The 26,356-nt window shown below is 49.3% G+C and overlaps 1 protein-coding gene across 9 annotated transcripts in view; it reads right to left on the reverse strand.

Moving 5' to 3' along the window:
* Window positions 1–1,267: 1,267 nt before the first annotated feature.
* PPFIBP2 (PPFIA binding protein 2) overlaps window positions 1,268–26,356 on the reverse strand; it is a 159,922-nt gene continuing 134,833 nt past the window's right edge. For 3 of the 9 annotated variants that reach the window (XM_066366421.1, XM_066366428.1, XM_066366407.1), the window contains exons 10-28: window positions 24,522–24,583; window positions 23,315–23,390; window positions 22,098–22,201; window positions 20,214–20,281; window positions 18,266–18,323; window positions 17,284–17,325; window positions 14,343–14,481; window positions 13,145–13,177; window positions 12,594–12,735; window positions 11,822–11,950; window positions 9,832–9,982; window positions 9,440–9,551; window positions 9,107–9,195; window positions 8,674–8,796; window positions 7,352–7,477; window positions 6,464–6,652; window positions 5,312–5,482; window positions 2,846–2,911; window positions 1,268–1,674 (exon numbers count right to left, since the gene is read on the reverse strand). In XM_066366421.1, the coding sequence (XP_066222518.1) occupies window positions 1,603–1,674; window positions 2,846–2,911; window positions 5,312–5,482; window positions 6,464–6,652; window positions 7,352–7,477; window positions 8,674–8,796; window positions 9,107–9,195; window positions 9,440–9,551; window positions 9,832–9,982; window positions 11,822–11,950; window positions 12,594–12,735; window positions 13,145–13,177; window positions 14,343–14,481; window positions 17,284–17,325; window positions 18,266–18,323; window positions 20,214–20,281; window positions 22,098–22,201; window positions 23,315–23,390; window positions 24,522–24,583 (1,952 nt within the window). In that variant the 3' untranslated portion in view covers window positions 1,268–1,602. Of the gene's footprint in view, window positions 1,675–2,845; window positions 2,912–4,507; window positions 5,483–6,463; window positions 6,653–7,351; window positions 7,478–8,673; window positions 8,797–9,106; window positions 9,196–9,439; window positions 9,552–9,831; window positions 9,983–11,821; window positions 11,951–12,593; window positions 12,736–13,144; window positions 13,178–14,342; window positions 14,482–17,283; window positions 17,326–18,265; window positions 18,324–20,213; window positions 20,282–22,097; window positions 22,202–23,314; window positions 23,391–24,521; window positions 24,584–26,356 lie in introns of those variants that run through there. The other 6 variants (XM_066366452.1, XM_066366447.1, XM_066366433.1 and 3 more) reach the window with 5 other exon arrangements.

The following is a 26,356-nucleotide window of genomic DNA, read 5'->3' on the forward strand; positions in this document are numbered from 1 at the left end:
AAAATTCAAGTAGCCCCTCTTCCATGGAGCCGTCTAGGTCCCAGTCACCAGTCCAGTCCTCCATTAAAAATGACAACACGCTCGTTGAGGCCACAGAAACCTCTTCTGGGCCATCTGTACCATCAGCACTCGTGTTTGGAGCAGGTCTGTATTCTCTCACCAGGCCATCAGTGCTGTTAGGCAAGGGCCTCGGCATTCGTGCTCGGTGAGTTTGTGTTGAGCGTGGGTATGTATGTAAGGGAGGAAGACACGTTACTTCAAGGTGAGCTAGAAAGTGCTTAGGCTCAAGGGACTCAGGGCCCTCCAACCAAAACACCAGTGAGGGCTTCCTGAAAGAGGATGTGTCTTCTGGGTCTCAGCAGGCAGGATTTGGCCTTGTGACAAGGTCTAGAAGTAAAAGACATCCCCACAGTGAGCAATAGATGGAGGCATAGGCTTGTGCTTGGGTTCCTGAAGGCTGAAGATTCTAAAGGGCCTGAGGTGCTGAGGAAAGCTTTTGAACTCTAATCTGTGGTAATTCTAGAATGGAGTCCTTAGCCAGAAAAGTAGGCTAAAACAATGCTTTGGGAAGGTCACTCTGGGGCTGGGGTAGAGAAAGTCTGGAGGGGACCAACCGGAAAGGTGAAGGACCAAGTAGGAGACCAGCAGGGGAAATCAGATGAGAGATGGGGCCTCGCTGGAGCCGTCACAGTGTGAAGGAGGGGGCCGGTCACGAGGGGGCGGGGAAGGCTGGCTGGGCGGGGACTGTAAGGCAGGGGCATGGGCGTCTTCCCTGAGGTAGGAGACTCCTGAGGTTTACAGGCTTCTGTGGAAGATAGACAGGTGCTGTGGAAAGGTTGATTTGAGATTTCCAAGAGCCTTCCACAGGGGGGAGCTGTTTGATCAGAATTGTATCTGAGGCTGATGAGAGAAGGCTGGAGACTGTGCTGTCAGTTGGGGCGAGAGCGTGGGCGTGGGCGTGGGCGTTGGAGGGGGCTTTGCTCGCCCTGGGAGGCCCAGCAGCAGCGAGAACCTGAGACATGCCTGCTTTGCAGATGAGGATAGGCTGGGAGGGAGTCTCATTGCTCCTTTCCTGTTCTCACCCCAAATACTCCCACTCGGGCCAGATTCCTGTGAGTGGGAACATATGCTTCTGTCTGGAAGCAGCCCAGGGAAGGGGGCTCCTATGATCATTCATCCAGCTCAGTCACTACAGAACATTCAGAACGTTTTTTTTAGAACTTTTTTTCTAGCAGAGCTTTTATGAACTCACAGCCCTTCCCCTTTGCTGTAAGAGCCTCCCAGCTGTCACCAGGAACAGCATGAGCCATTGCGACTGCACTGACATCTCACTGCCCTCCACACAGAAGTGGGCTGCAGTCACGTAGAAAAGTAGAAAAGTTATATACAAGCTGTGGTGGAGGGCACGGCACGGTTGAACTCGTCGGGGCGCTGGGGCACCGCCTGACATCTGTCCACAGCCCACTTCCCTCCTGTCAGCCCCACATCTGAGCGCCCTGCCTGCCGCAGTCTGGGCTCTGCCGTGGCTGTGTGCCAGCTCCCCACTGACGCCCAGCCTCGGGTCCCCACACGTGCCTCTCCCGGCTCTCAGCCATGAGGAAGTCATCTCCAGTCCTCAGCGGTGGGAGCAGCCAGGCGAGAGTTGTTCAGCATCTGGTCCTGGCTCAGCATGGTCTGAAAGGACACAGCCGAAGGTGCAGTTGAACAGGGTTTGGGTCAAGGCCACCATGCAGCAGCTACATGGGAAGCAGCGGGCACTGGGTGTGGTCCCATCTGACACTAGCACCCTGTAAGTCCATGGTGTCCCAGGGACCCTGTGTATTGGGTCAGAATAGACAGCACTCTCAAGATAAATTGCTCATCCCTTAGACATAAAGGTGCTTTTTCAAGGCCACCAGAAACCTATCAGAGGTGATAAGGGCAGAGCTGGGTGGATTTATTTAAGTGTGTAAGCCAAAAATAAAAAAGTTGAATAAAAATGATCTCACTTGGATTCAGGGAGATGCCCTTGCCCTCCTCCCCGCCCTGGACACAGCCTTCTGAGTGTGTATCTGTAGACAGGCAAGCAAAGACAGCGACAGTAGCTTCAACAGAACAGCAGCTACCGCCAGTGGGCTCAATGACGCAGCAGTTTGGGAACTAACAGGCCCTAGAATGTATGGGGCATCAGGAGTGGGACCTTCCCCTGTGGCAGGCCTTTTCCTGCCAGTCCTAGTCTGTCTGTAAGCCTTGCACAGAGGATACCTTTAGCCCTGCTTTACAGATCACTAGGCCAGAGCTCAAGGAAGACCGACTTGCCCAAGGTCCCAGAGCTGCTCCTCTCCCCCGAGTCCACGCTGCCTCCCCATGGTACAGTTTGTCTTCACTGGGCACGCTAGGATGTGCTCATATGACTTATTATCTATGATGTGCCTCATGGGCAAAGAGGGTAGAATAGTGTTCACCAGACCAGAGGGGCGGCCTGGGCATTGGGCCGACTAGGCAGGTGACCCAGAGCTGCTGAGCATTTCGGTTTCGTCACCAGCTCTGAGCCCAGAAAGAGGACCTGAGACCTAACGCACTCTAGCTGGTTTTGGCTCAAGATCCATAACCCTTCCCAATGGGCTGAAGAGCTCAAGGCCCAGCCTCAGGCCAGTGGAGAAGGCCCCGCACCGCTTGCTGCCTTGGGGCTGGCTCAGGTCCTGGCCCCAGCACCCAGCACCATCCTTTGTTGTCCCCCAGCAGAGGTGCGCATGACACAGGCTCCGGAGCAGGGACAGGGCTGTCAGGCTTTGTACAGCACCTCACCAAACTCACGGGGCCCCCCAGCACCTGTGCCACTATGGAGAGGGGGTCAGGGGCCTACCGTGAGGCGGTGAATGTCTTGGGAGAGGAGCCCTATCTGCATCACAGTGCCTTCTGAAGGTGCCATCTGTAAAATGGGCAGCAGCCTGGTCAGCACATGTGGACTCCACTCGCAATTCACAGAGATGGCATGCACGTCCTGTCCTGCTCAGGCATGCTCCCCTAGGCCCTGGGAGCGACAGATGGGCAGAGCACATGCTGCCTCTGGCCCCAGAGAAAAGCAGAGCTTCCAGTGTCCCATAATGCCATGCACACGCTGGGTCCCCACCTCGGTGCCAGCTCTAAGGGTACACCAGAGCAGGGCACGGACAGAACCTGTCAGAAACAGCCTTTAGTATATGTTCAGTGTTCCATTTCCATAAGCAGAAGTGAAGGCCTTTGGGATGCTGAGTTCACTGACAATTTCTGGCACCAACAGGACCCTGGGCACTGATGCCCAGAATAGGCGTAGGTAAACGACCTCATTGCCAGGACACCCTTTCCCTCCCTTCCCTCCTCCTCAGGTAATGCTGGCCCGCTCCTTCTCCCTTAGACCTATCTGGACATTGTAAATTTGGAAGCATCCTCTAAGGGCATCACCTATAACCCCTCATTTTACAGGTGGGAAAATTGGGGCTCACAAAGGGATAGAGGCCTTGCTTGAGGCTGCACAGAGGATTAGTGACATAATTCCATGCAGAGTTTGAAAACAGGCACAGGCAGAGATACCGTCACCAGGATATGCTGAGAAATAAGGGCCTGCGCTGACCGTGGCTCTATCTATAACTGCGGTGCCCAGGTACCAGCCGCGAGGAGCACCTGTCAGGCCGTGGGCCCAGGCACCGGCATCGAACAGCAGCCATGCCAGCTGGCAAGCTTGTCCCTGTCTCACTGACGGTGACCAGAGGCCATGGCCTGACGTTACAAGTAGTTGAAGAAGCAAACCTGGGCATCAGCTCCGTCCGGGGCCGAATCAGAGTGCCCTCAGTGGGACGGGAGGCCAGGCTGCCAGACAGTCCCAGGCCCAGTGCGGCTGCTATGCTTCTGCAGATGAGGCCCGGAGGGAAGCAGAGGAGCCCAAAGCTGCCCCGGGACAAACTGGAGGCTCACGAGCAGGAGCCCAGACTAGCCAGGCGTGTCCCTCACACAGACCTTGGCCGGACAAAGCCCGTCTGGAAGACCCATTATCAGTTAGCCCCTAAATCAGGAGGCCAGGTCTGCGGCAGCGCTGCCAACACAGACAGAGCAAGCCCCACAGTGGTTATGGGCCCAGCTGGGTCAATAACAGAGAAGCTGGCCAAACACAGAAAAGGACAGAAAGTCCTTCCAGCAAGGCTGCCTTCTTGTCTCCCACCACCCCCTTCTCTAACTAGGTGGCTCATGCCACTGACACGGAAACCAACTTTGGGGTCTGCACGACAGATGTGACCTATAGTCAGGATGCACGTGAGACACAGGGAGGTTGAGCCTGAAGCCCCAGGGCCACAGACCTCCTCTGAAGGCTATGGGGCAGTGAGTCCCTCCTGGCCCCATCCCCCTTGTCCTCGATGTGTGGCATGTCCTGAGTGCAAGCCGCGGAGGGCCCGGCTCAGTGCCGCCGGCTCTCAGGCTGGGCAGGGGCAGGACTCATCTCCAGATGTGCTCAGCTCTCTTCCCCCAACAAGATTAAAGACAGACTGTACTGTTTCCTTTCTACATAAATATTGTTTTTATTACCAGAAAGATGCAACCACCTCTGTAGAAAATCACAACGCAGTTCCATTGTCACTGCGGCAGAAAGCCCTGCTGCCGCCCCTTTGATCTCAGCCAAGACTCTGTGGCCACAGGCCTAAGGCACTTGAGACTGCCCCTCAACCGAAGCACAGTGCAGGGGCCGAGAGCTGAGCTTCTGGAGATAGTCCATGGTCTCTGGACCTGTGTCCAAGCTTATATACTTCCACCGGTGCCGAAGATGGACAGTAAGAATTACTGAAAATGTACAAGCCTCTCTAAGTGTCTTTCCTCCACAGTCTACCTTTGGCAACAGTTCCCAACGTCTGGCCCCTTAGCCAAGGTGCAGCCCCGTACCCGGCCACCTTCAGGGTTTGAAGAGAGGCTGGCCCCTTAGCCAAGGTGCAGCCCCGTACCCGGCCACCTTCGGGGTTTGAAGAGAGGCTGGCCCCTTAGCCAAGGTGCAGCCCCGTACCCGGCCACCTTCAGGGTTTGAAGAGAGGCTGGCCCCTTAGCCAAGGTGCAGCCCCATACCCGGCCACCTTCAGGGTTTGAAGAGAGGCTGGCCCCTTAGCCAAGGTGCAGCCCCATACCCGGCCACCTTCAGGGTTTGAAGAGAGGCTGGCCCCGGGGTACACACGTGCTGGATTATTCGCTGCAAGTCATGCACACGTGCGGGGGGTGAGATGCAGTTACGTGGTGATACACACGGTTGTTACTGTGAGTTCTCAGTACACAGAGAGGACAGGTGACAGGGGCATCAGCTAATCTGTCCCACCTGGTCCAGCCCATCCACTTCAGGGGCATCGAGGGGACTGAGGCCCCGGTAGCCACTGTATACTCTGTCACCAACGCTGTCACTGGGCTCCATTGGGCAAATGTAGTCCGTCGATTCATCAAACTTCTTTTTTCTTATATTTCCAAAATGTGAAAATCCCAGTTTCCTTGGCTAAAACACAGCAAATGCAAGGTTGTGAGATTAGCAAGCTGGTGTGCAGGAGTGACTGACATACATTGCACGCCAGGCCTCTGATCAAACAAATAAGGCAAACTCAAATAAAATAGAGCTCCCGTAAGCAATTCTATGCTGGGGGAAGACCAACAGATAAATAATCTTGAACATTGGAGAGCTGCTTCTCTGAGACTCTGTTCCTGAAACTCCTGCCCTGTTGTCCCAGAAGGGCATTTCCAGGGGAGCCTAGGATGCCTAGAGGATCTGTCTCACCACAGCTGCTGGTGCCACACAGGGGAGCTCCCCCTTTCCTCCACTTGCCCTGTGAGCCAGATGGGACAGCCCTGGGGGCCCTCCCTCCCTTCTCCAGCCCCCCCCCAGCAGTGTGTCTGCCTGTCTCCCCAGACACATTTCCAGTCCTGCTCCCTTGGGGAAGGCGGTCTGGGAAGGACATGGCCTGAGGACAGTGTGGCTCAGGCAGGTCAGATGGGCTTTTGGCATTCAGAGTCCCAGTGCAGTGCTAGTACTTGGACAACCTCAGGATCTCTGCATATCTCTGTGCTGGCTACTCCATGGGGCAACCAGTGCCGCTGCCAAGAGGAACCCTCCCTGTATTGGCAGGACACTGTATAGCACTGTGACACAAAATTGGGCATGACTGCAGGGAGCCCAGACTTGGGAAAATTAGTCAAGACAGACCTGGGGGAAAGGACAAGCTCCCGGCCTCCTGAGAATAAATACTCCCTGCATGGGATGTCTATGTAAAGAAACCTTTTTGAAAAAAAAAAGAAACCTGTTTGTACTTTGTTCCTCAGATACAAGAGTGCAAGGAACTGTCCTCACAACAACTAACAGACAATGAGGCCAAAGCAGAAGTCAAGAGTGCCTCCTCATCCAGGTGGCACGTACTGGTTTGGCACCAGGTGCTGGGTCAGCTGCTATACAATACAACTCCACAGAAATGGTCTGGCAACTCACCCGGACTTTGGCTGTGGTGGTCAGTGGGGTGTAAGCTGGTGAGGTCATCTTCTCTCGCTTTTCCTGTTCAGCCTCAGGACCAATCAGAGCATTGAATTTGGTAGTCAAGTGGCGTCTGAGGAGCGTCTTTTGTGGTGGGATATTGAGAAGCATAGCCAGGGTGTCCCCAGTGAATCGTGGCTCCAGGATCTAAAAAGAAATGAGACAAACTACTCAGTGGTGACGATGGTGGCTCCAGGGATGACACTAAGAAATGGGCCCCCAGAGGCCTGGGAGTGCGTCCAGGGCAGGGGCTGAAGCTTACCCCCTTGACCTGTGTCCCCCTCCTCTCTCTACCTGGCACAGGGCTTGGCTTTGAACAGACATTAGCATAATTGTTGACTGATCATCTCATTCTCACAGACCAGCAAAGAACTGTGTGACTTCTTCGATAAGGCAGTAGTCTCCCAGGGACCACTCTGGGTGACATCTAAGCCACCGCTTCCTCATTTTTCCACAGGCTTTGCCACTTGACAGATCTGAGTGATGATAAGGGTTGCATCATGGCAAGCCTGAAGCGACATTTTGGTGGCCTCTCATTCACTCCCCCAGTGCCATCTTCCTCTAGGAGGAGGTGGAGTTGAGGGCTGATTCTCACACAACCCCTTTGTCCTGGAATCCTCTGGGTCTGTGGCTAGGGAGGACCTTCCCGAAGCCCTCTTTTTTCTATGAGATATATTAATTCTCAACCACAAATGATCAACACACCCTGAGACTTCAACTAATACAAGGATTTCAGAGGAAATATCAATTATTTTTACTAGGACTGATGTCTAGCCCTTGAGAAAGCAGTTTCTGAATAGCCCGGTTTTCATGCAGGCAGGTGGGCTAGTCCAAAGGGCCACTCACAATGAGACCTCCATGGACACCACTCCCACGAAGGTTGGGTGCATACTCCGCCAGGTCCACGGATCGCAACCACTCCATCACCCTGTGATTGGACCACTGCACAACTTCTGAAGGAGAAAGGTTGCTCTGTGAGGGGGAGAAGAAGAATGAAGAGATTAGGTCTCCTGGGCCCCACCATGGTGCTCTGTGGAGCAGCCTCAGCGAACGGGCCTGCCCTGCATGCCTCACTGGAAGACAGCTCTTGTGCCCAAGTGGCTCAGGCAGCAAGACCAGCGGCCTGAGAGCCTTTGCAGGTTCCAGGAAGTAAAGCTCTTATGGAGTCTTGCAGAATATTCTACACTGAGATATCTGATTCTAGAATCCTGGTATTCCCTAATCCTCTGGTTAACTTTGAAACCAATAGTCCCAAAAAGTATATGGTCATTCATTCAGTGATTCAACACAACTTTAAAAAGGATTGTCAATTATTAGCTGAGTGTTTTATAGACAGAAAATCTCCCTGGTGTGGCCAAATATTTTAGGAGAGCACACATTAAGATATTTGTGCCTACGTGCCCTCCAGTGGCAATGGGTCTTCGAAATACCCAGCATGTACCTGACATATAGAAGGCATTCAAAACATATTTGTTCATAGGAAAAACAATAGGTGATGGAAGGTAGAGGGAGGAGTCTTTAGTCCCTCAGGAAGCTGAGTTACTCTTATAGCAGCTAGACTTAGTTCCCAGGAACATAGGAGATGGGGTATAGTAACAACCTTCAGCTTCAAGGCCCACCGAGAACTCTAAGGTTCATGGAACATTATTAGCAGGGCCTTCTCCAGTATTTGGGTTGCTTGTTTACCCACACTCTTTCTTCTCTAGCAAAACCTGATCATGGATCCCCTGTGCACATGGGACTGGAGGCCAGTTAATTTCACATTTACCAATAGGGAGGTCTCTTCCCAGACGTCTGACTCCTTATGGGCTCCTCTCCTCTCCTCTGCCTTTGATACCATCTTTCCATCTCGTCTTTCCCCTCCCTCTCCTTTGCCCCATTTTCTCATCTACTTTAATTATTATGATGGCTTTGAAAGACTTGCTGCTATTACCCTCTGGCTCATAGCATGTGTCTTCCCAAGGGAACTTAGAGGTCCAGTGGCCCCTTGGGACACAAAGTATAGACAATGGAGTATTTGGGACCCCACAAAACACTGGCAAAGGCAAGAATCCCAAGCACTGTGGTCCAAAATGCAGCCATTCGTGATGTTACTCCCGTTTTCTTATGCCCAGCCTTACAGGTGTCCTGGCTCAAGGCTGCCTAGGTAGGCACTGCCCTGCCCTCACCTCATCAGCCGGCCGCCGGTGCAGGCAGTGAGGGTTGAACTTGTTGACGTGTAGCACATGAATGGCACATTTGATGCTGAGATGATGTAGTTGGCTGGTGACTTTTAGGAAGAGTAGGTCATTCTGGAAGAGGAGAGTTTTGGTTGATGAACCAGAGTTTCCAAAGTGATGAAAGATCCCTGAGGCTCCTTCCCAGACCAAACATAGACAAGTCAACCACATCTCAGCAGGTGCCTGTGTATACACCAACGGCTTTCAGCACAATGGTTTGTAATTGGCTACTTTGAACCTCTTATGTGACAAACAACATGATTTTAAGACCTTTAAAGATATGAGGGAGGTGGTGGGATCAAGTTTAAAACAGCCACCTATAGGGACACCTGAGCTGAGTGCTCACAGGGACAACTGAAATATTGCAAGGAAAAGTCCTTACCACAGTTAGGTATTGCAGCATGCGTCCATCCACTCTGGATTCGTGAAACTGGTCTTTGTATTGGGGTAAGCCAATATCATCCAGCCAGCCTACAGACACAGGAAGAAACGGGCACATTAGGATTTATGAGAATGGGAGAATGTGGATGCCAATAAAAATTGGTGGGGGGCGGGGGGAGGCGTGAATGACCATCGTGGAGTTCCAGCTGTGTTCCCATAAGGCTTAGCAATCCATGTGCCTTTCCCAAGGAGACAGCCGACTTGGAGGCACACATTCAGAGGGAAACTGTCTACCCTGAGGAGGTACCGGAAACATGATACATTTGTGCCTTACGTGTCACCCAAATGTGATCTAGAAGTGCAGACTTTTCCTCCTGCTTGGTGTTGATGGCTTTTACTGCCAAAACCAGCTTCTTTCTGTGAAGAGGGTGCTTAATTCCTAGCTCCTGAAATTGAAGGACAAAGAAGACAGATGTGAAATTTCAGGGGGCAGCTTGGCCCTCAGAGGATGCCAAGTCTGTGTGGAGACATTCCACCTGGGTGTCAGCGGAACCCTGCCCAGCGCCAGGGGGTCAGTTTGCAGTGACAGAGGGAGTCTCAGCCTCCTCTGTGTACTCTCCTGTGGGTGGAGTGGGGGGTGGGGGGGGGGAGGAGCAGGGGCCTCACCTCCCCTGGTGTTGGTTTGGGGAAGAATGGGAATCTCCTTGCCCAGGGCTCAGCCCTTACCTTCTCCATGTCCTGAGGGGTCGCGGTCAGTAAAGTGTGGCCAGAAGTCACCCACTGCCTGGCAAAGATCACGTACTGAGCCAGGCCAAAGTCCTCCAGCCACGCACACACGCGCTCTGTGTTCCACTGGGCAAAGGGGGCATTGGCGTCACTGGGAAGCAGAACAACAGCATAGGCCTCTTCATATGAGGGCCTGAGGCTCCATCGGAAGTTCACTGAGCCCCACAAAAAGGGGAACTACATTTTAACAATCTCCACCATGAAATCTAGTTGAAAAAATTCCACTACAACACGCTCATTTGAGGTAGTCTCTAGTTTCCTGCGATAACAAGTCTGAACTGTAAACCTGTAGCTGCTGAGAGCGGGGGGCAGTTACACAGTCCTCGAGAGGCTGTTCACATGTGCAGCCACCCACACATGCTGTTGTCCACGCACAGGTGCACACATGCCACGTGCCCAGGGTCCTGCCCCAATGGGATTAAGAGCCACAACTGAACTATGTCTTCGATAGGGTTCAACACCATTTTTAGGAAAACACTTAGAAAATGAGGAAAAGAGAGTCAGTTTTCTAACATTAAAAATAAAAAACTTCAATCAACAGCTAATGCCTTATTTATTAATGGAACATTAGGAGCATTCACATTCAAGCCAATACTTTTAATCAGTACTAATAACACTGGTCTGAGAGTTGCAGCTAGTATAAGAAGAGATAAAATAAAAATAAGAAAGGTAAAAATAAAAGAAAGCTATTCCTTTCCGATGATATGACTGTCCACCTAGAAAACCCAAGAGAATTCAGTAGGGTGGTTAGTTATAAAACACACACATAAGTAACAGTTATGACATCCACAAATCAACAATTCTCTACATACCATCAGTGCATAGACATTGACATTTATGTTAAAATAATTTTTAAAATCCCACTCATAGCAACCAAAATCATGAAATGGTTAGGAGTTGCCATGACAAGGAATGTGGTTCCTGTGTAACTGTGAGTGGGGACGCAGAGTGTGTGTGTGTGTGGGGGGGTTACCTGTAACATTCAGCTGAGCAACATAAAAAGATGTGAATAAATGAAGAGCAAGATCGTGTTTCTAGACAGGATACCTGGGTATTACAAAGCCATCAATTCTTAGGGACATAAATTTTTCATGTAAGGTGTGAATATTAATGGCACACTTAAAATCCCTACAGTCTTTTTTGGGGGGGTGAGAGAGAAGAAATTGACAAAGCAACTTTATATTTATTTTTAAAAATCAATGGGGATTTATGAAATATTAAAAGTCTATATATTTCAAAAGGTTCCTTCCAGGAAAGTACCCCTAACATGCTGGTTTAAAAATATATATATATTTTGCAGTGGTAGAGTGTGAGCCTGGCGTACAGAAGTCCCGGGTTTGATTCCCGGCCAGGGCACACAGGAGAAGCGCCCATCTGCTTCTCCACTTCTCCACCCCTCCCCCTCTCCTTCCTCTCTGTCTCTCTCTTTCCCTCCCGCAGCGGAGGCTCCATTGGAGCAAAGATGGCCCGGGCACTGGGGATGGCTCCATGGCCTCTGGCTCAGGCGCTAGAGTGGCTCTGGTCGCAACAAAGCGACACCCTGGATGGGCAGAGCATCGCCCCCTGGTGGGCGTGCCGGGTGGATCCCAGTCGGGCGCATGCGGGAGTCTGTCTGACTACTTCCCAGTTTCAAGCTTCAGAAAAATACAAAAATATATATATATTTTTTGAATGCCTAGTGGTATTGTCCTTAAAGTGAGGGAATTTCTTAAAGGGCCAGAATGATAAGAAAAGCCTCTCACCTCTTCCTCGGTGTACCTATAAGCATGAGCGATGTCTATGGGCGTCAAATGGGAAAGGCTGGGAAGCTCTACAATGGAAGCTCCTGCCTTGTACCTCTGGACTCTCTGGGACATCCAGCGCCTGTCCCCACTTCACCTTAGACAGGATTTCACACAGTTCTTTGTAGATGGATTAGAGGGAGCCTTACCTTTTCTGGCCCTTGGTGTCTTTAGTCCTAGAGAGTCTTGGCCCTGCAGTCGCCCGGAGCCCACCGCGTCGAAATTCCGCCATCCCTGGTACATCGGTGTTGAAATTCCCTGACTGAGTTCTCCTGATTCTGTGTGGAGAGGCACCATGGAGACTGTCAAGGACAGCCTAAAAGTGTGGACACAGCGTTCCCCTCCTACACAGGGCCACAGAAACCAGACCCAGCACTTCCCAGTGCCTCCCCAGAGGACAAAGATCATGATCTATGATAGCTCCCTGGCCAGACCCAAGCCTCAGTTCTAATCCTGCTTCTGGGATTTGGGCCACTCCCTATGGGAGTGAAAGTGAAGGTTGGTGTCAGTAGAAGGCCCTGGTTTCTGCCTCATTTCACAGACTTGGGTCAGCAAGTAGTCAGCTTTCTATTTCAAAGATTTCTTAAGACACAGACTGACCCCTAAAATGGCAGAAATGGGTTTCGTATGTGTGCCTCTCCCAAGGCACGTGTGCTCGAACTGCAGAGAATGTGTTCAGGATGTGTGGTATGATGGGTGCCTAGAATGAATGACATGTAAGGTAACTGGCTGTAGCTAGTGGGTGCCTTTCATAGCTTCTTTTTCTTGGGCTCTAAAAATGTCATTCAAATTCTTGTTACTAAATATCACCACTCTATTTTTATGCTGCTCCAACATCTAATTGAATTGACTGGGCACTCTTTGCCCAGTCAAGAATATTAACTCTAGGCAACATAATTGTGATCATCACCACCAACTTACTTTCCCCAGAACTTTTTGATGCCTTTGGGGCTCCGTTTACCATCTGGTGTCAGGGGAGACTGGGGGCCCGACTCAGTACCAGATGACGTGGATGAGAAGTCATTGGCCATTGTAGTGTCGTCCCAACCACTTTCGGTGTCTCCTGAGATGGAAACAATGTGATGGTGTATGAGTGAGAGGACGGGGCACGGCCTTTGGAAACTTCTCCCCACTCCCAATCCTGCAGTGGGAATTGGGAAGAGTCTGCCCGGGTCTGCCTTCAGGGAAGAACTTTACACCAAGCTCTCAGGAGGGGGCTCAACACACTCCAGGTTTCCCTCTGAGGAATTAGTAAGCTTAAGGTTTCAAGCCTGGGTAGGCAATGTCTTCACATTCTACAGGTTTGGGGTCCTAGTGCTTGCAGGTAACTCCAGCAGGGAACTTGCTTTCTTTTTCCCAAAGGAGATTGAAGAGCACAGGCAGGAGGGGGACCTGGCTGAGCCCTCGGGAGCAGGTGTTAGGGTAGGGAACAGGGCATCTCACTCTCCACCTCACCTGGAAGGGTACCGTACCTAATACAGGGGCACTGACACTCCGGCCACGATCTCCAGCCAACCAAGAAGCAGAGAAGCCACATGAAGAAGCAAGAGAGGCCCAAGTCCAGCCCACCAGAGTTACAAGGAAGCAAAGAAATAAACAAGAGAGTCATCGAGCAAGAGAGAAAAACTCAAACAAAAAGAAAAATAATCCCATGAGGAAGGAAGGGGTGAATGGTAACTAAAGTGGACCCACAGGGTCAGCGCAGTGAGAGAACATTTCATGTGAGGGGACCGGATGCTTCTGGAGCCACCCCCGGCAGGTGGGGTACCCATACGCAGGGAGCGGGAGGGAGAACGGCAGGGGCTCAGTACGCTGGGCCCACACGCTCGTGCTGGTTCCAGGGCTCGTTTTGTCAGACTAGAATGTTCGGAGCCGCTGCAAGTCCAAGTCTGAGTGTCACCAGGTCATACTCATTTAAGAGCTTATCTGGAGTTCCTGCAGCCAAAGGCAGAATTGGCCGAGGTCAGAAGCCAACACATGGGCAGGCACAGGGAACAGCCAAGACTGAGGAGCTAGGGACAGGGAGAACTCTGCCAGGACCAGAACATTTCCTCCTGGGCCCCACTGATTTGCTGCTGCTGTTGGGGAAAGATGGCCTCTTAAGCATGAAAAGCAGCAAACACCGCCATGGTTTCGGATCCTAAGCTCCAAAAGGATACCTGTGGACTGACATCCTGGCCCACTGGCCACTGATTCCATTTCTCTAAGGGAATGCTCTCCCTGGGAAGAGCCCATAATATCATCTTACTGGAAATAGACAGGCTGCAGAGAGGATGGCAGAGATAGGAAAGAGAAGATCAGGATGACAGGAGGAAGAATAAAGCACAGCAAGGGTGGCGTGGGGAGTCTCAGAAGGAGGGGAAAAAGGAATGATCGGAAGAACAGGAAGGGGTTCAAGAGAGGAGGAATAGAAGAGGAGAGGTAGGGGTGGAGTCCTTGCATTTGGAAAGAAACACCCTGGTTTGCTGGGTTCTAAAGTGTTTACTAAAGGAAACCTTGTACCCAGATAGGGAGCCATAGCCTCTGGAAGTGGTATGACTGGTCCCATTCACCCGCCCCCATCATTTTCCAATTATGGGATGCAGTGGTGGGCACAGAATCTTGTGCAATAATTGCATACGCCAGGGCCACTGTTCCAGGGGTCACCAGCTCAGGGGCCTGGACACTCACTCAGCCTCAATAGGCTGTTTTCTGCAGGGTCAGGCTGTGAGGCGGTAGCAGTAGATTTGGCAGCATCTCCATTGGGCATGGCTCCTGAAAGCTTCCCAGGTAATGTGGGGTATTTGTGATCTGCCACGAAAGGGCTGTCCTATTGGAAGGAGAGATGTTAAATTAGCTGTCAGTCTCAGACTCAAACCCAGTTAGGAAATTTTTGGCTACAGAAACAACTCCCTATTCTCCAAGAGTCATTTTTTCACTCAGGCTGACTCAAAGACCCCCTCAAAGATCATTTAATCCAGGCTGGGAAAGGATACCAGAGTTCTAAGAAAGGAAGACACTTGTCCAAGGTCACAAAGTGTGACAGGGATGGAGTAAAGCCCACATTCAGGGCTAAATGCAACTGAACAAGCAGAAAGCAGAGGCATCTTGCAAAGGGGGCCTTTGCATGTGGTCTAGTTTCAGATTAATAGCTGCAAATTATCCTTTGAGCTCTTTGAATATATAAACCAGAACTATATAAAAGCTATTGCTTTATTATATAATAATTAATATAACATATTATAACATAACTAAAACATAGCTAATATATTATATGGTAATTATTATGTTTTATAATAATAGTAATCTGGAAAAATATCAGATTAAGGCAAAGTGAGAAGGTGTATACACATTCAGGGTAGATGACAACAAAATGAGCGAGAGGGCTACAGGCCAACACAGAGTCCCCTGGGAACTGGGGGTCATAGTCTGCATGAGGTTTAGCCCTAGCGACATGGGCCCTGGCCACAGAAAGTGTCCCAAAGAAACAAGATGATTAAAAGGGAAAGAAGAATTGAACGTATTTCATCAAGAAAGATATAATGGCCCCTAAATTCACAAATATGAGGGAAATACAGTGGAATGCATTTGAGTGAGAATAAAAGAAAAAGAAAAATTGAAGCAACACTTCTAAGGGACTCTGCTGTGGATTCGTTGGTTGGACTCAAAAGAAAAGATAATATGAAAGACAAAGCTGATTTCAAAACTGACAAGTCAGACAAGTAACGGGAGACTTCTATGACTGAGACATCTTTTGAAGTTCTTTAATTAACAGCCATGTGTCCAATAAATTTCCTAGAAATTGTTTGAAATCCAATTCATTTGTTGGACACTGAATAATAATGCCCTACAAATAAGCTCAGAAAGGAGGGATATGGGAAAAGTAAGCTAAATTCTCAAAGAATTCTGAAAGAATGACTGGTGCATAATTAGAGCCTTGAGAGATGGAGACCATGTGACTTTTTAGTTCAACATGACCCACAGGTGGAGACTGGACCTGATCAGACATTGCTCAAGACCAGCAGTTTCCAAATGCTAGTCCAGGGACTGGGTGCTTCCTAATCACTTGGAGCACTTATAAAAATAATATAAATTCCCAAGTTGCAAACTGACCTCATGAATTAGCCCCTCTGGGAGCAGACCCCAGAAACCTGTTTTTTGAACAAGGATCTTAATTACTCCGATGCATAGCCAGACCTGTGAACCACTGTCTTTGGGGAAGGCAGCATTCAAAAGTTTAGACAATTGAAGCTTATGACTCCAAGTTCCCACACAGGCAATACGGGCTCTCAAACAGGCTTCCAATGTGTCATCACATGTGCCCCGCCAAGACAGGGTGGAGACAACCAAGGCCCTTGACACGAGTGGCCCTGGGAGCTGCTGAGGAGTTGAGATGTCAAGAGCATATGGACCTAACCCAAGGATGGACTTCAAAGGTGGCCCAGACCAGTGAGAAAGACAACAAAGGGACCCCAAGGCAATGGAAAGGGCTCTTAGCTCCATTCAGCCAAGAAGAAAAGCTGGGAAGCAGAAGGTCTTACAAGGCCAGGTATACAGGAGAAACGGAAATGCTCGAATCAGGTTTGCTTTTCTGGTCTCCAGAAGTAAGCCTGGTGATGGGGCACTGGAACCCCCAGCCAGGGAGCAGCATGCAACTGACTGCCTGGCACAGAGGCGGCACCCCTGAGTGCGAAGAGCCCCGGCGTTGAGTCAGACCAACTCAGCAAAGCCCTTTCTCTTCAGTCCCTCAGAATCTTTTATTGTTTCTAAAAGTAGAATAACAATTCCTGCCTCCAGCCTAGCACATAAACAGAGAGGCAGAAAGAATAATGTGCTGGGGGCCTGGACTGACTGCACTACTATAAGAAGAGTCCCTCTAGGGAAGAAGACACAGGCCAGATGCTATTCCATCCCACACTGCAGTGTGGCCCGGGCACGGTCAAAGGATACACTGAGAACCCGGTGCTGAGCCAGGGACACTGAGTAGGAATGCCCCAGGCTTATGATCTTTGCACATGAGAAGAGGACATTTAACTCAGAGAGGGCCTGGGGACTTAAACTCTAGAGCTGTCAGGAGCAGTGGTGAATGATATATTCCATGGGCTCCAGAGGGAGAGCTGGGTTCAGGGATGCGCATTTAGGGAAGCCCAGAAGATGTATCAGAGACAGAGGTAGAAAAGAATACAGGGGGTGTCTTACAATGAGCTCTCAGTCACCAATGCTGGGGGATACTCTAGAAAGATCCTTGCAGCTGAGGCTGCGTGTAACTCCTGTGACATGCAACTGTGACATATCAGCACAGAAACAGTGAGCGCTGTCACACTCCTCTCATTGTGTTGAGATCATATCCCCCTTCCCAGCAATCATATCTACACTGCCTGGTTGTTAAAGATGAATTTCTCTGAGGCTATAATACGGAGAAGGTCGTAAGCCACCCTCTCCCACAGATGGTGGGAGTGAAAGCACACAATACAGCTGGGTGCACAAGAAAATGGGAAATTTTGTTTTTTCTTTCGTCCTCTTACCCCTTAGAGTTAACATTTTATGGTTACAAAAGCTGTAACTTGCTAAATGAAAACACTCTAGCAAGCAATACAACCACATAGGTGACAGGGACATGCACGTAACGTACCTTGGGTTCTCCCACCAGGGAGGGTTTGTTCCCGTCAACACACTGTGGAATGACAAGGAGGGTTTCAATAATATAGAGAAACAGAGACCTGTGTTAGTCACAAACAACTCAGGACCAGCTTGAATCTGCAAAGCTCATCCTCTCCCCCCTATCTTTATGTCAGGTAATCACCTTCCATGGCAGGAAACCCAGATCACTGACCAACCCCATAGATAGATGTCCCGGGCAGCTGCCAGCAATCGGAGCAGGAGCAGCCAAAGGCACACCACCACGGGAGCAAAGCTCCCGGATGGGCCCCGGTGCCTGTGGCTCCCGCCTCTCTGGTTTTGCTCTGTATCACCAGGGAGGCTGGTGCACTGCTGGAGCCCAGGGGTCCTGTGCAGCGGGCTCAGTGAAGGTGTCTGTCAGGGCAGGACCTCTTAGCCTCCAATGTCCTCACTCAAGAGCCTGTGGCCCTCCCCTCCAGCACAGGGGTCACCCACATGATCAAGGGCTACCCTCATAAGGGGCCACAAAGCCTTCTTCATCTTTCAAGATTCTTAGAAAAGCTTTCTCTCCAATCTTCTAAATCGTCCTTCAGCTCACTTTTGAGATCATCTCTTTTATCCACATTACTTCCTCATTCAGAATCTCTGCGATACTCTCGATACCCTGGGAATACAAGGTCTTCTTAAGCTTGATATGCCTCGTGGTCCCGACCTTACCTCCTCCTGCTCCCCATTTCCCCAAACCTGCCTGTGCCCACCTCGGTGTCGCTCATCAACTCCAGGCAGCATGTCCTGACTTACTCCGCCTCTAGGACGCCTTGGGCCACACATGACTAGTTTTCTCAAAATGTCCATGTAATTCCTGACTCCCCATTGATTTTATAAAAGCCTCTACAAGGTGGGGACCCAGATCTCGCCTGTGTGTCCCAGCCCTGTGCTGGGCGCAAAGAAGTATTAATAACTCAGGAGTCGTAGGGAGAGACTGGTGGGCTGACCTTATCCACAGGTTCACTTCTCAAGTCTTCCAGACTACAGGAGAGTTTTTTCTGAGCCCTGGAAAAACACACAAGAAAGAGTTACTGGAAAAGGAGGTTCACAGTATTATTCATATAGAGGCCATTCTAAATGTTCAACCAGTACTTTTTCTTAGACTTATGGTCAAGGTCAGGAGACAAGGTTATCCTCATAACCATTACATATGAGACAGGCCTGTCTCAGGGATAACCTGTCATGTTGGTGAAGGCATAAGAGAAAGCATCACTTAAATCCAAATCAAATGTCTGAAACATGACTCAAAATGCTAGAAGACACTCAGTTCTGTTGGATCAATGTGAGCTGATCAATCAAAAGACCAATGTCTCCAGACTCAAAGAGAGGAAAGGTGGCCACACTGCCCTGTCTGTGAGTCTTAGAGTAACCTAGGGAAGAGGAATTACATTAGGGTGGAGACAAGCACAACAGCCAGGCCTAGCTCCGAGGCATTGCCTGCTAGAATTTTCCAACACTCTGCTCTGGCTCTGCACACCCTGACTAGTCTGCTAGAGAAATTTGCTTTCTTGGGGGCTATTTTGCAAAGTAGGGCACCGGTTGGATAGAGAAGAGGCAATGCTACTCTTCACAAGCTACTCTTCACAAGGTTTACCTTCTGATAAGTCTCCTTAGCAGTGATATTTCTCACTTCACATGAATACGGTAAATCAGCATCTGTTTACATTAGTCTCTTGTGAGTCTGGGCAGTATGAGTTACTCTGTGTTGAGTTTCTCCTGAATAAACTCATAAACCAAATCTCTCACTCTGCTAATGGCCTCTTTGACACCACCATTTGCTCTGGGGCTACAGGCTCAGGGAGAAATGGCTCTCTGGATCCTTTTTTTTTTTTTTTTTTTTTAACAGAGATAGAGAGAGAGTCAGAGAGAGGGATAGAAAGGGACAGACAGACAGGAACGGAGAGATGAGAAGCATCAATCATTAGTTTTTTGTTGTGCATTGCGACACCTTAGTTGTTCATTGATTGCTTTCTCATATGTGCCTTGACCATGGGCCTTCAGCAGACTGAGTAACCCCTTGCTCAAGCCAGCGACCTGGGTCTAACCTGGTGAGCTTTTGCTCAAACCAGATAAGCCCGTGCTCAAGCTGGTGACTTCGAGGTCTCGAACCTGGGTCCTCAGCATCCCAGTCCGACGCTGTGTCCACTGTGCCACCGCCTGGTCAGGCTGGAAGGTGAGATTCTGAGTGTAGGTGCTGGAGACTCTGTGCCACTCTGGGGAATTTCCATTATGCTTGTGGCTGTCTTCCCCAGATATCTTGGCTGACAGACAGCCTGTTCTGGGCAGTGAAGCTCTGAATCTCCATTATTTGAAAATGTGTTCTAAAGAACTGACACAGGGAACTAGAAATAGGTTCATTTTAGAGGAAATTAGACAGATGATAGCCAAGTGACCCATAGGCCAGCCCATTATAGGCTCAATGCTACATGAAGCTCCTCCAAAGCAATTGACCAATTTCCTGCAGGAGAAACGGCCCTTCCTAGAAAGCATGGTTTGTCACACGGTTAGATTCACCTGAGAGCAGGGAGGATATCCCAGAGGGCTGACAAAAGTGACAGGCACATATCATGGGACGCTTTCAGCTCTGATGACCCGCTGGAGGGAACAGAGGACCTATCCCCTGGCCAGGTCTTTTCTCAGTGACAATGCCCTCAGCCTGTGGGAACAGAAGCCCCTCTGGGGCCAGGGGTGATAGGCATGGTTTGTTACTGCTCCAAGGTTTTGGTCCCACTTTGGCCACTGCTGGGGCCTGGATTGCCGCCAAGTCAGGAAAAGGGCAAATGTACAACAGGACCTGGTGGCCAGGTTCACCGTGCATGGCCAGCCCCACCAGGCCAGAAGCCGGAGAAGGGCCTGAGGGCTCAGCAGCTCTGGGGTAGCGCTTGGGCCTCCTACCTGGTTTCCAGTGATTTCTGCGGAAGTGGAGGTGGCCCCACATTGGGAGAGCTACATCGTGGTGGCATCTGCACCAGAAAGAAAAGAGTCACCACAGAGGACAGTCACTGTTTGCAGACCACCCTCCATCCTTTCCCCTTCTCTGGATGGTTTCTCTTTGGGAGTCCATTTCTGTCCCTGAGTATAGCCATGGTGGCTACATCAATTCTGGTGCTTTGCTCTTTCAAGATGCAAAGGAGGCAGGCATACATAAACAAGCTGGGCCAACGTGCCTCTCCAACCTGGGCTGAAGTTCACATCCTAGCAGCAGAGTCCCAACAAGAGACTTGAATCCCAGGGCTCTTGCAGCTCCTGCACTTGCTGAGCTTGGTCCTTCAGCTTTTCCTCATTCAGTGCGCTGCCGCATACCCCTTCAAAAACTTTCTTCTCTGACAGGATAGCCAGGTAGATTTCTATTGCTTGCAACGAACAGCATTGCAATTGGTATAGTCACTCAACAAATGTGAGCAGCACTGACTACCTGCCAGGCCCTGTGCTAGATGTGGGGCCAGCACTCCCCACGTCAGGGAGGCAGACAAGTTCATTATAATAAAAATCAATGTAACATATCCTATGGCACCAATATCTATACCTAACATGGGGACGGAGGAGAGGGAGGCACTCTCTCGCTGGTGGGAAGGTTAGAAGGCTTCAGAGGGAAGACAACTTTAGCTGAATCTTAAGAACTGAGAATGGGCTCACCAGGGAGGCAAAAAAGAAAAGAGCATCACAAGGACACGAGCTAATGGGGGTGTGTAAGAACAAAGTCCTACGTCTTCAGTATTAGACTGACTGCAAAGACCACCTCTTTTCTCTAGAGTACAGGGTCTTTTCAGTCTACTACAAGGAGAGCCCTGGCATTATAGTACAGCTGCCTAGGCTTTTTGCTCAAATAATCCCAGCTTCAAGTTCAGGTTCTGCCACCTACATGCTGTGTGACCTAGGGTAGATTACTTAGCTCTCTGAGCCTCAGCTTCCTCACAATAAAATAAGGATACCACTAGGGTGTCATGAAGAGCAAGTGAGGTGAGAGACATATATAGGGCTCATCACAGGAACACATGCAGGTACTGAGTACGTATTAGTTACTGCTATTTTATTATTTCCAGCATTCTGGAATGCTTGCTTTGATTAGGTAACTGGGTCACTGGGTGACGCTTTTATTCTTTCCTTAATTAAAAGGGTTGCGCTAGACCACAAAGATCTTCTTCAGTTTGGCTGTTCTGGAGTTTCTTAAACTTTTAGATCCTAGGGAGAAGAACGTTCTCTATCTGAGATCTGTATCTACAAGTATTCTTATTTGTGTCTATCATAAGTCCAGAGCGATTTGTATGGAAAACGAAAATATGTATGCTGGTTACAGGGTCTATGGGGAATGTCTGCGGAGTAGGAACGTATCACTTCAACTTTGGCAGTCATCCCCCTAAATGAGTAAGACGCATCTATTCATTCAACAAATGTTTGTTGAACTCTACTGGGTACAACCAGGCATTATTGTAGACGCTGGAGAAATATTGGTAAGTAAAAGAAACAACATCTTTAGTCTAGGATTACATTCCAGAAAGGAAAGACAAAAAGAAATAAGGAAATGGATTAAAAAGAAAAATTCCTACCCACGGAAGTCGAGTATCCACTGTACTGTCCCTCCCAAGGGGAACACAGGCCTGTGCCCGGGCCCTTTGCTGTCCTCCGGGCTCTCCCCAAGGCCTCCGGGGCCACTCCACTCATTTAAACTTTTACCTGTCAAGATTTGTACCTGACAGGGGCCTGACTAGATCCTCCCCTGTGCTCAGGGTAAGCTCTTAGGGCCTGCCGAACCCCACATCATGGATGGAAGCACAGCACCTCTGGTTTAAATAACTCTTCGGGGCCTTTATTTGGAATGTTCCACTTTCTGAAACTTCCCTCCAGCTCTTCCTCATTGATTGAGAAACTTCTGTCTGAAGACCCTGGAAGGATTAACGCAGAAAAGGTGATCACTATAGTGTCCTTTACCCAGAGACCTATAATTATAACACAAAATACTAACATTGTTCTTCCTTCATGAATAAAGAGTAAGAAATATACACAGGAGCATTAAGAGTGTGATTTGGAAGATTCTTCAGGACATCTGTGCAAGGGCTGCCAAAGGGTCACCTCAAGGTCAAAGCTCCTGCATAGAACAGAGCGAAGGTACCCCATGGTACCCTCCCTAACCTGCTCCCTCCTTGGCCACAGGCAGTCAGTCCTGACAGTGAGTTGACGCAAGATCTCAAAGGAGTAGGGAAAGTGGGGCGGCAGCATGTGTGCGAGGTGGGGTGGCTTAAGTAACCCCTGGCAGTGACCAGTCAGCCACAACCAATATTTTGGGGCTCGGTTTCTTCAGACGAGACAGCATGTCAGCCAGAATTAGAGGTTCCTGAGTACCCTTGAAGCAGCCCTTGCCTACGGAACCGCTGCTTTCTCCAGAGTGGGATAGGAGCCCAGGTCACTGGTGTGGATGACAAGACAGGCAGCCAGGCACTTGCACCACTGTGTCCATAAAAACATGAATGCTACCTGCATGTCGCATTCAGTCTGGGCAGCAAATATGAAGGCCAACAGCTCTCCCGGCCCTGTGACTTCCTGTGGAAACCTAGGTGCCCAGAGACTCAGAGCAACCTTCCTAAGTCCCTGGGAATCTGCTGGGTGAGTGTCACATTCTCCAGGAGGTGGACAAGCTCTAATCCCCGATGAGGGCACTAAAATGATGCTTACTCTAGATTTGACTGCACTCACTGACTCTCTGAGGATAACCTGGGAAGATGCCTAGGAGGTCCTCCAAGGGTGGGCATTCCCCAGGGCTCAATTTGAAGGCTTTATTTTCTTGGTGATCTGGACAGACTTTGAAAGTTCTGAACTGAGTGCCATTTGACAAAATTTATGGAAATCCCAACGGTGCCAATTTCTTACAATTCGGTATAATCTAACCAGTTCTGTTCTCAAGCGGAAGGTTTTCCCGAATCAAGATGACCCTCTTGCAGGACTGCCCCTGGGTTTAGCGTGACCGCCGGACCACCGCAGAGAGCAGATGCTGCTCGTACCTTGAGCGGCCAGCACGATCTCCTTCACCCTCCGGTACTGGCTGAGCAGCCCTGCGAGCTCCTCGATCCGACGGTCCTGTCACAGTGCGAGAGCAGACTGACACGTGAGCACCACCGCTGGCGCCCAGGTGAGCTCATCTGGGGGGCCGGGCCGTGTGCTGCGCCCACTGAGAGGAGGTGCCATGTGGAACTGGGGAGCTTCCCAAGGGGAAACAGGCTCCAGACCCCTCCCAGAGCCTGGGTTCTCAGCGGTGTGCCTCCCAGGCAGCCGCAGGCACTCGTGCCTCCCCCGAAGGCTGAGTCCAACCTCCGGCCATAAAATAATCGCTGCCTGACATAGCCTGTGAGGAGCTGAACCCGCTCCAGGAGCAGGAAACTCACCATCTCGCTACCCTTCTAAGCTAACCATTAAAATTTGCCTCCGGGTCCAAATGTTGTCCTCATGAAAAAAAAAAAAAAAAAAAAAAGACTAAAATAAAACAGTCTATCGCAATATCCTTGCCTGTTTTTTTATAAGTCTGAGGTTCCTTTCACAACAGAGGACATTCCCAGAGGTATCATTTCTTTCAGCAAAGGCCTAGGAACCTGGGAGGCCACACACATTTTAGAGTAAGATAAACTTAGGCATGTACTCTAGCTCTGCCATCTACTATTACCTGACTTTGGGCAAAACTACTAAAGTTCTCTGAGTCTGTTTCCTCATCTGTAAATGCAGAGATGTGATCCTTCAAGCTGATGTTTGTGCCAGGTGGGTATTCTGTATTTATAGAGGTGTTTATTTTATGATTATGTGAAAAATATAAGACAGCATGGCAAACAACATTGCATGCTGCCTAGTGTTTCCATGATGGGTCTCTCACTGGATCATGCATGTGGCAGATAGGTGGATTGTTCTCGAGTTTTGCTCGGAGGCTGAGCAACAGCTACGACATTGGCCATAGTGGTGTTTTTTCCACACACCAGCATAAACAGGCATGGCTTTAATCTGCTTTTGGGAGAGTCCATGTAGGCAAAGTTCCCAGACATCAAAACCAAGAATAGGTGGCTGAGGTCTAGTCTCTAGGAAGCAGAGGTCATTCTCCCGACACATCCATGAGTCAATGGCCTGACGGACATGGCTGTGTCCAAAATACCGAGGCCAGCAGGGACCAAAGAGAGCCAGGGATGTCAGCAGGGAAAAGACAGGGCTCTTCAATGACCACCTTACCTTATCTTCATTGGCAACAAGCAAAGTTTCCATCCCAATTTTCAGACGTTGAATTTCTTGGTCTAAAACAATTTAGGTATGGAAAGAATTATTTATATAGATGCAGACAGCTATCCGCACATGCTAAGATGCTCCTCAAGTGACAAATATAAGGACTCTCCATGTGACTAAATTATAAATGTGCTTCTTTACTTCTTCAAAGAGTCCATAATGGTGTCTGGCATAGAGTTCAGTTTCATTAAATATTTGTTGGACTAATAAATGAATTTATCTATCATTTTGTCTTCTCTTTACAGACATTTGTGTAGAAAAAACAAAATGCCACTTACTGAAAAGTGACACAGAGAAAAATCTTTTACAACCAACGTCTCACACGAATATAGACATTTATTCTCTATAACTCAAGTAGATATGTACCTGGGCTGCAACTAGTTTTAAAGAAAATTATGTGTGCTCATGGATTGTAGCAGAGAATTTAAAAGAAGGGGAGAAAAGTCTATAGCTGAATGGAGGTTTTAAAAGAATGATTATGTAAGAGCTTGACCAGGCGGTGGCGCAGTGGATAGAGCGTCGGACTGGGATGTGGAGGACCCAGGTTCGAGACCCCGAGGTCACCAGCTTGAGTGTGAGCTCATCTGGTTTGAACAAGCTCACCAGCTTAAGCCCGAGGTTGCTGGCTTGAGCAAGTGGTCACTCGTTCTGCTGAAGGCCCACATAAGAAATCAATCAATGAATAACTAAGAAGCTGCAAAAAAAGAATTGATGTTTCTCATCTCTCTCCCTTCCTGTCTGTCTGTCCCTATCTGTCCTTCTCTCTCTCTCTGTCTCTCCCACACACACACACACACAAAAGATTATGTTAGAGAATTGATTACTTAGCTTAATTTAAAATGGTATAGTCAGAACTGACTAACAAATGTTTAGACACATCTTTGCAAATATTAAAACAAACTCTAATGTTAAGGAAAATAATCCTGTTTCACCAGACATTTACAGAATTTCTCTATGGGCTGAGGAATCTGTTCCAGTCTGTGGTGGACAATTCATGGCCTTCTGTCACTTTGAATCCAACAGTAACTTTCTTGACTTCTCAAATTGATCTAAAGAGCCAGGTCAAAGGCCAATTCCTAAAGGAGCTAGAGGTCATTCTGTCAAATATTTGGAGATCTAAGAATTGGCACATAGTTAAATTTTCTAAACGAATACAAAAGTACAGTATTCAAACTAGGTACTTCAAAGAAAAGAAGGGTGTCTATTTAAGAAAAGTACAGGGGACAAGGGAATAAAAATAGAGGCACGCCATTTGTGCTTAGGATGGCTGCTATATCTGAGAAGACGAGAAAGGGTAGATTTATGGACTTTGTCTAAATAGCTGGAGGGATTCATTTTTCAGAGGAAAATGCAGAATGCTTGCTCATTATCCTAGGCTCTTGGCAGCTAAAGATCAGCTCTGCAACCCAGTATGTGGGGACAGCAGTGAGCTCCATATGAAGACTGTCACACCCTGATGCTTTGGGCAGCAAATGGCCAGAGGACCAGCTGCAGGAGGTACCCGGTAATGGAATGGGGTAGGCACTGGAAGGTTTGGACTATGGGGTAGTATGAAGTGTAAGGGGAAGTCTGCCTGGTCTAAAAGTCATGGATCAGGGAGCTCTGTCCTGGTTTAGCATCACAGATAATCTAGGGTATTTTAAGGAGATCCAGCCTCCACATTAGGCTTGGCAAGTAAGTGACACACTCAATGGCTTGGGAAGGGAAAGACTGGGGAAGGAATTAGCATATTGGTGGCTAATTTCTTTCTCTAGCCTAAGCCACTGTTTAATGGTTACATGGCT

This window comes from Saccopteryx leptura, chromosome 1, assembly GCF_036850995.1.
Source record: "Saccopteryx leptura isolate mSacLep1 chromosome 1, mSacLep1_pri_phased_curated, whole genome shotgun sequence".
Taxonomy (NCBI): Eukaryota; Metazoa; Chordata; class Mammalia; order Chiroptera; family Emballonuridae; genus Saccopteryx; species Saccopteryx leptura.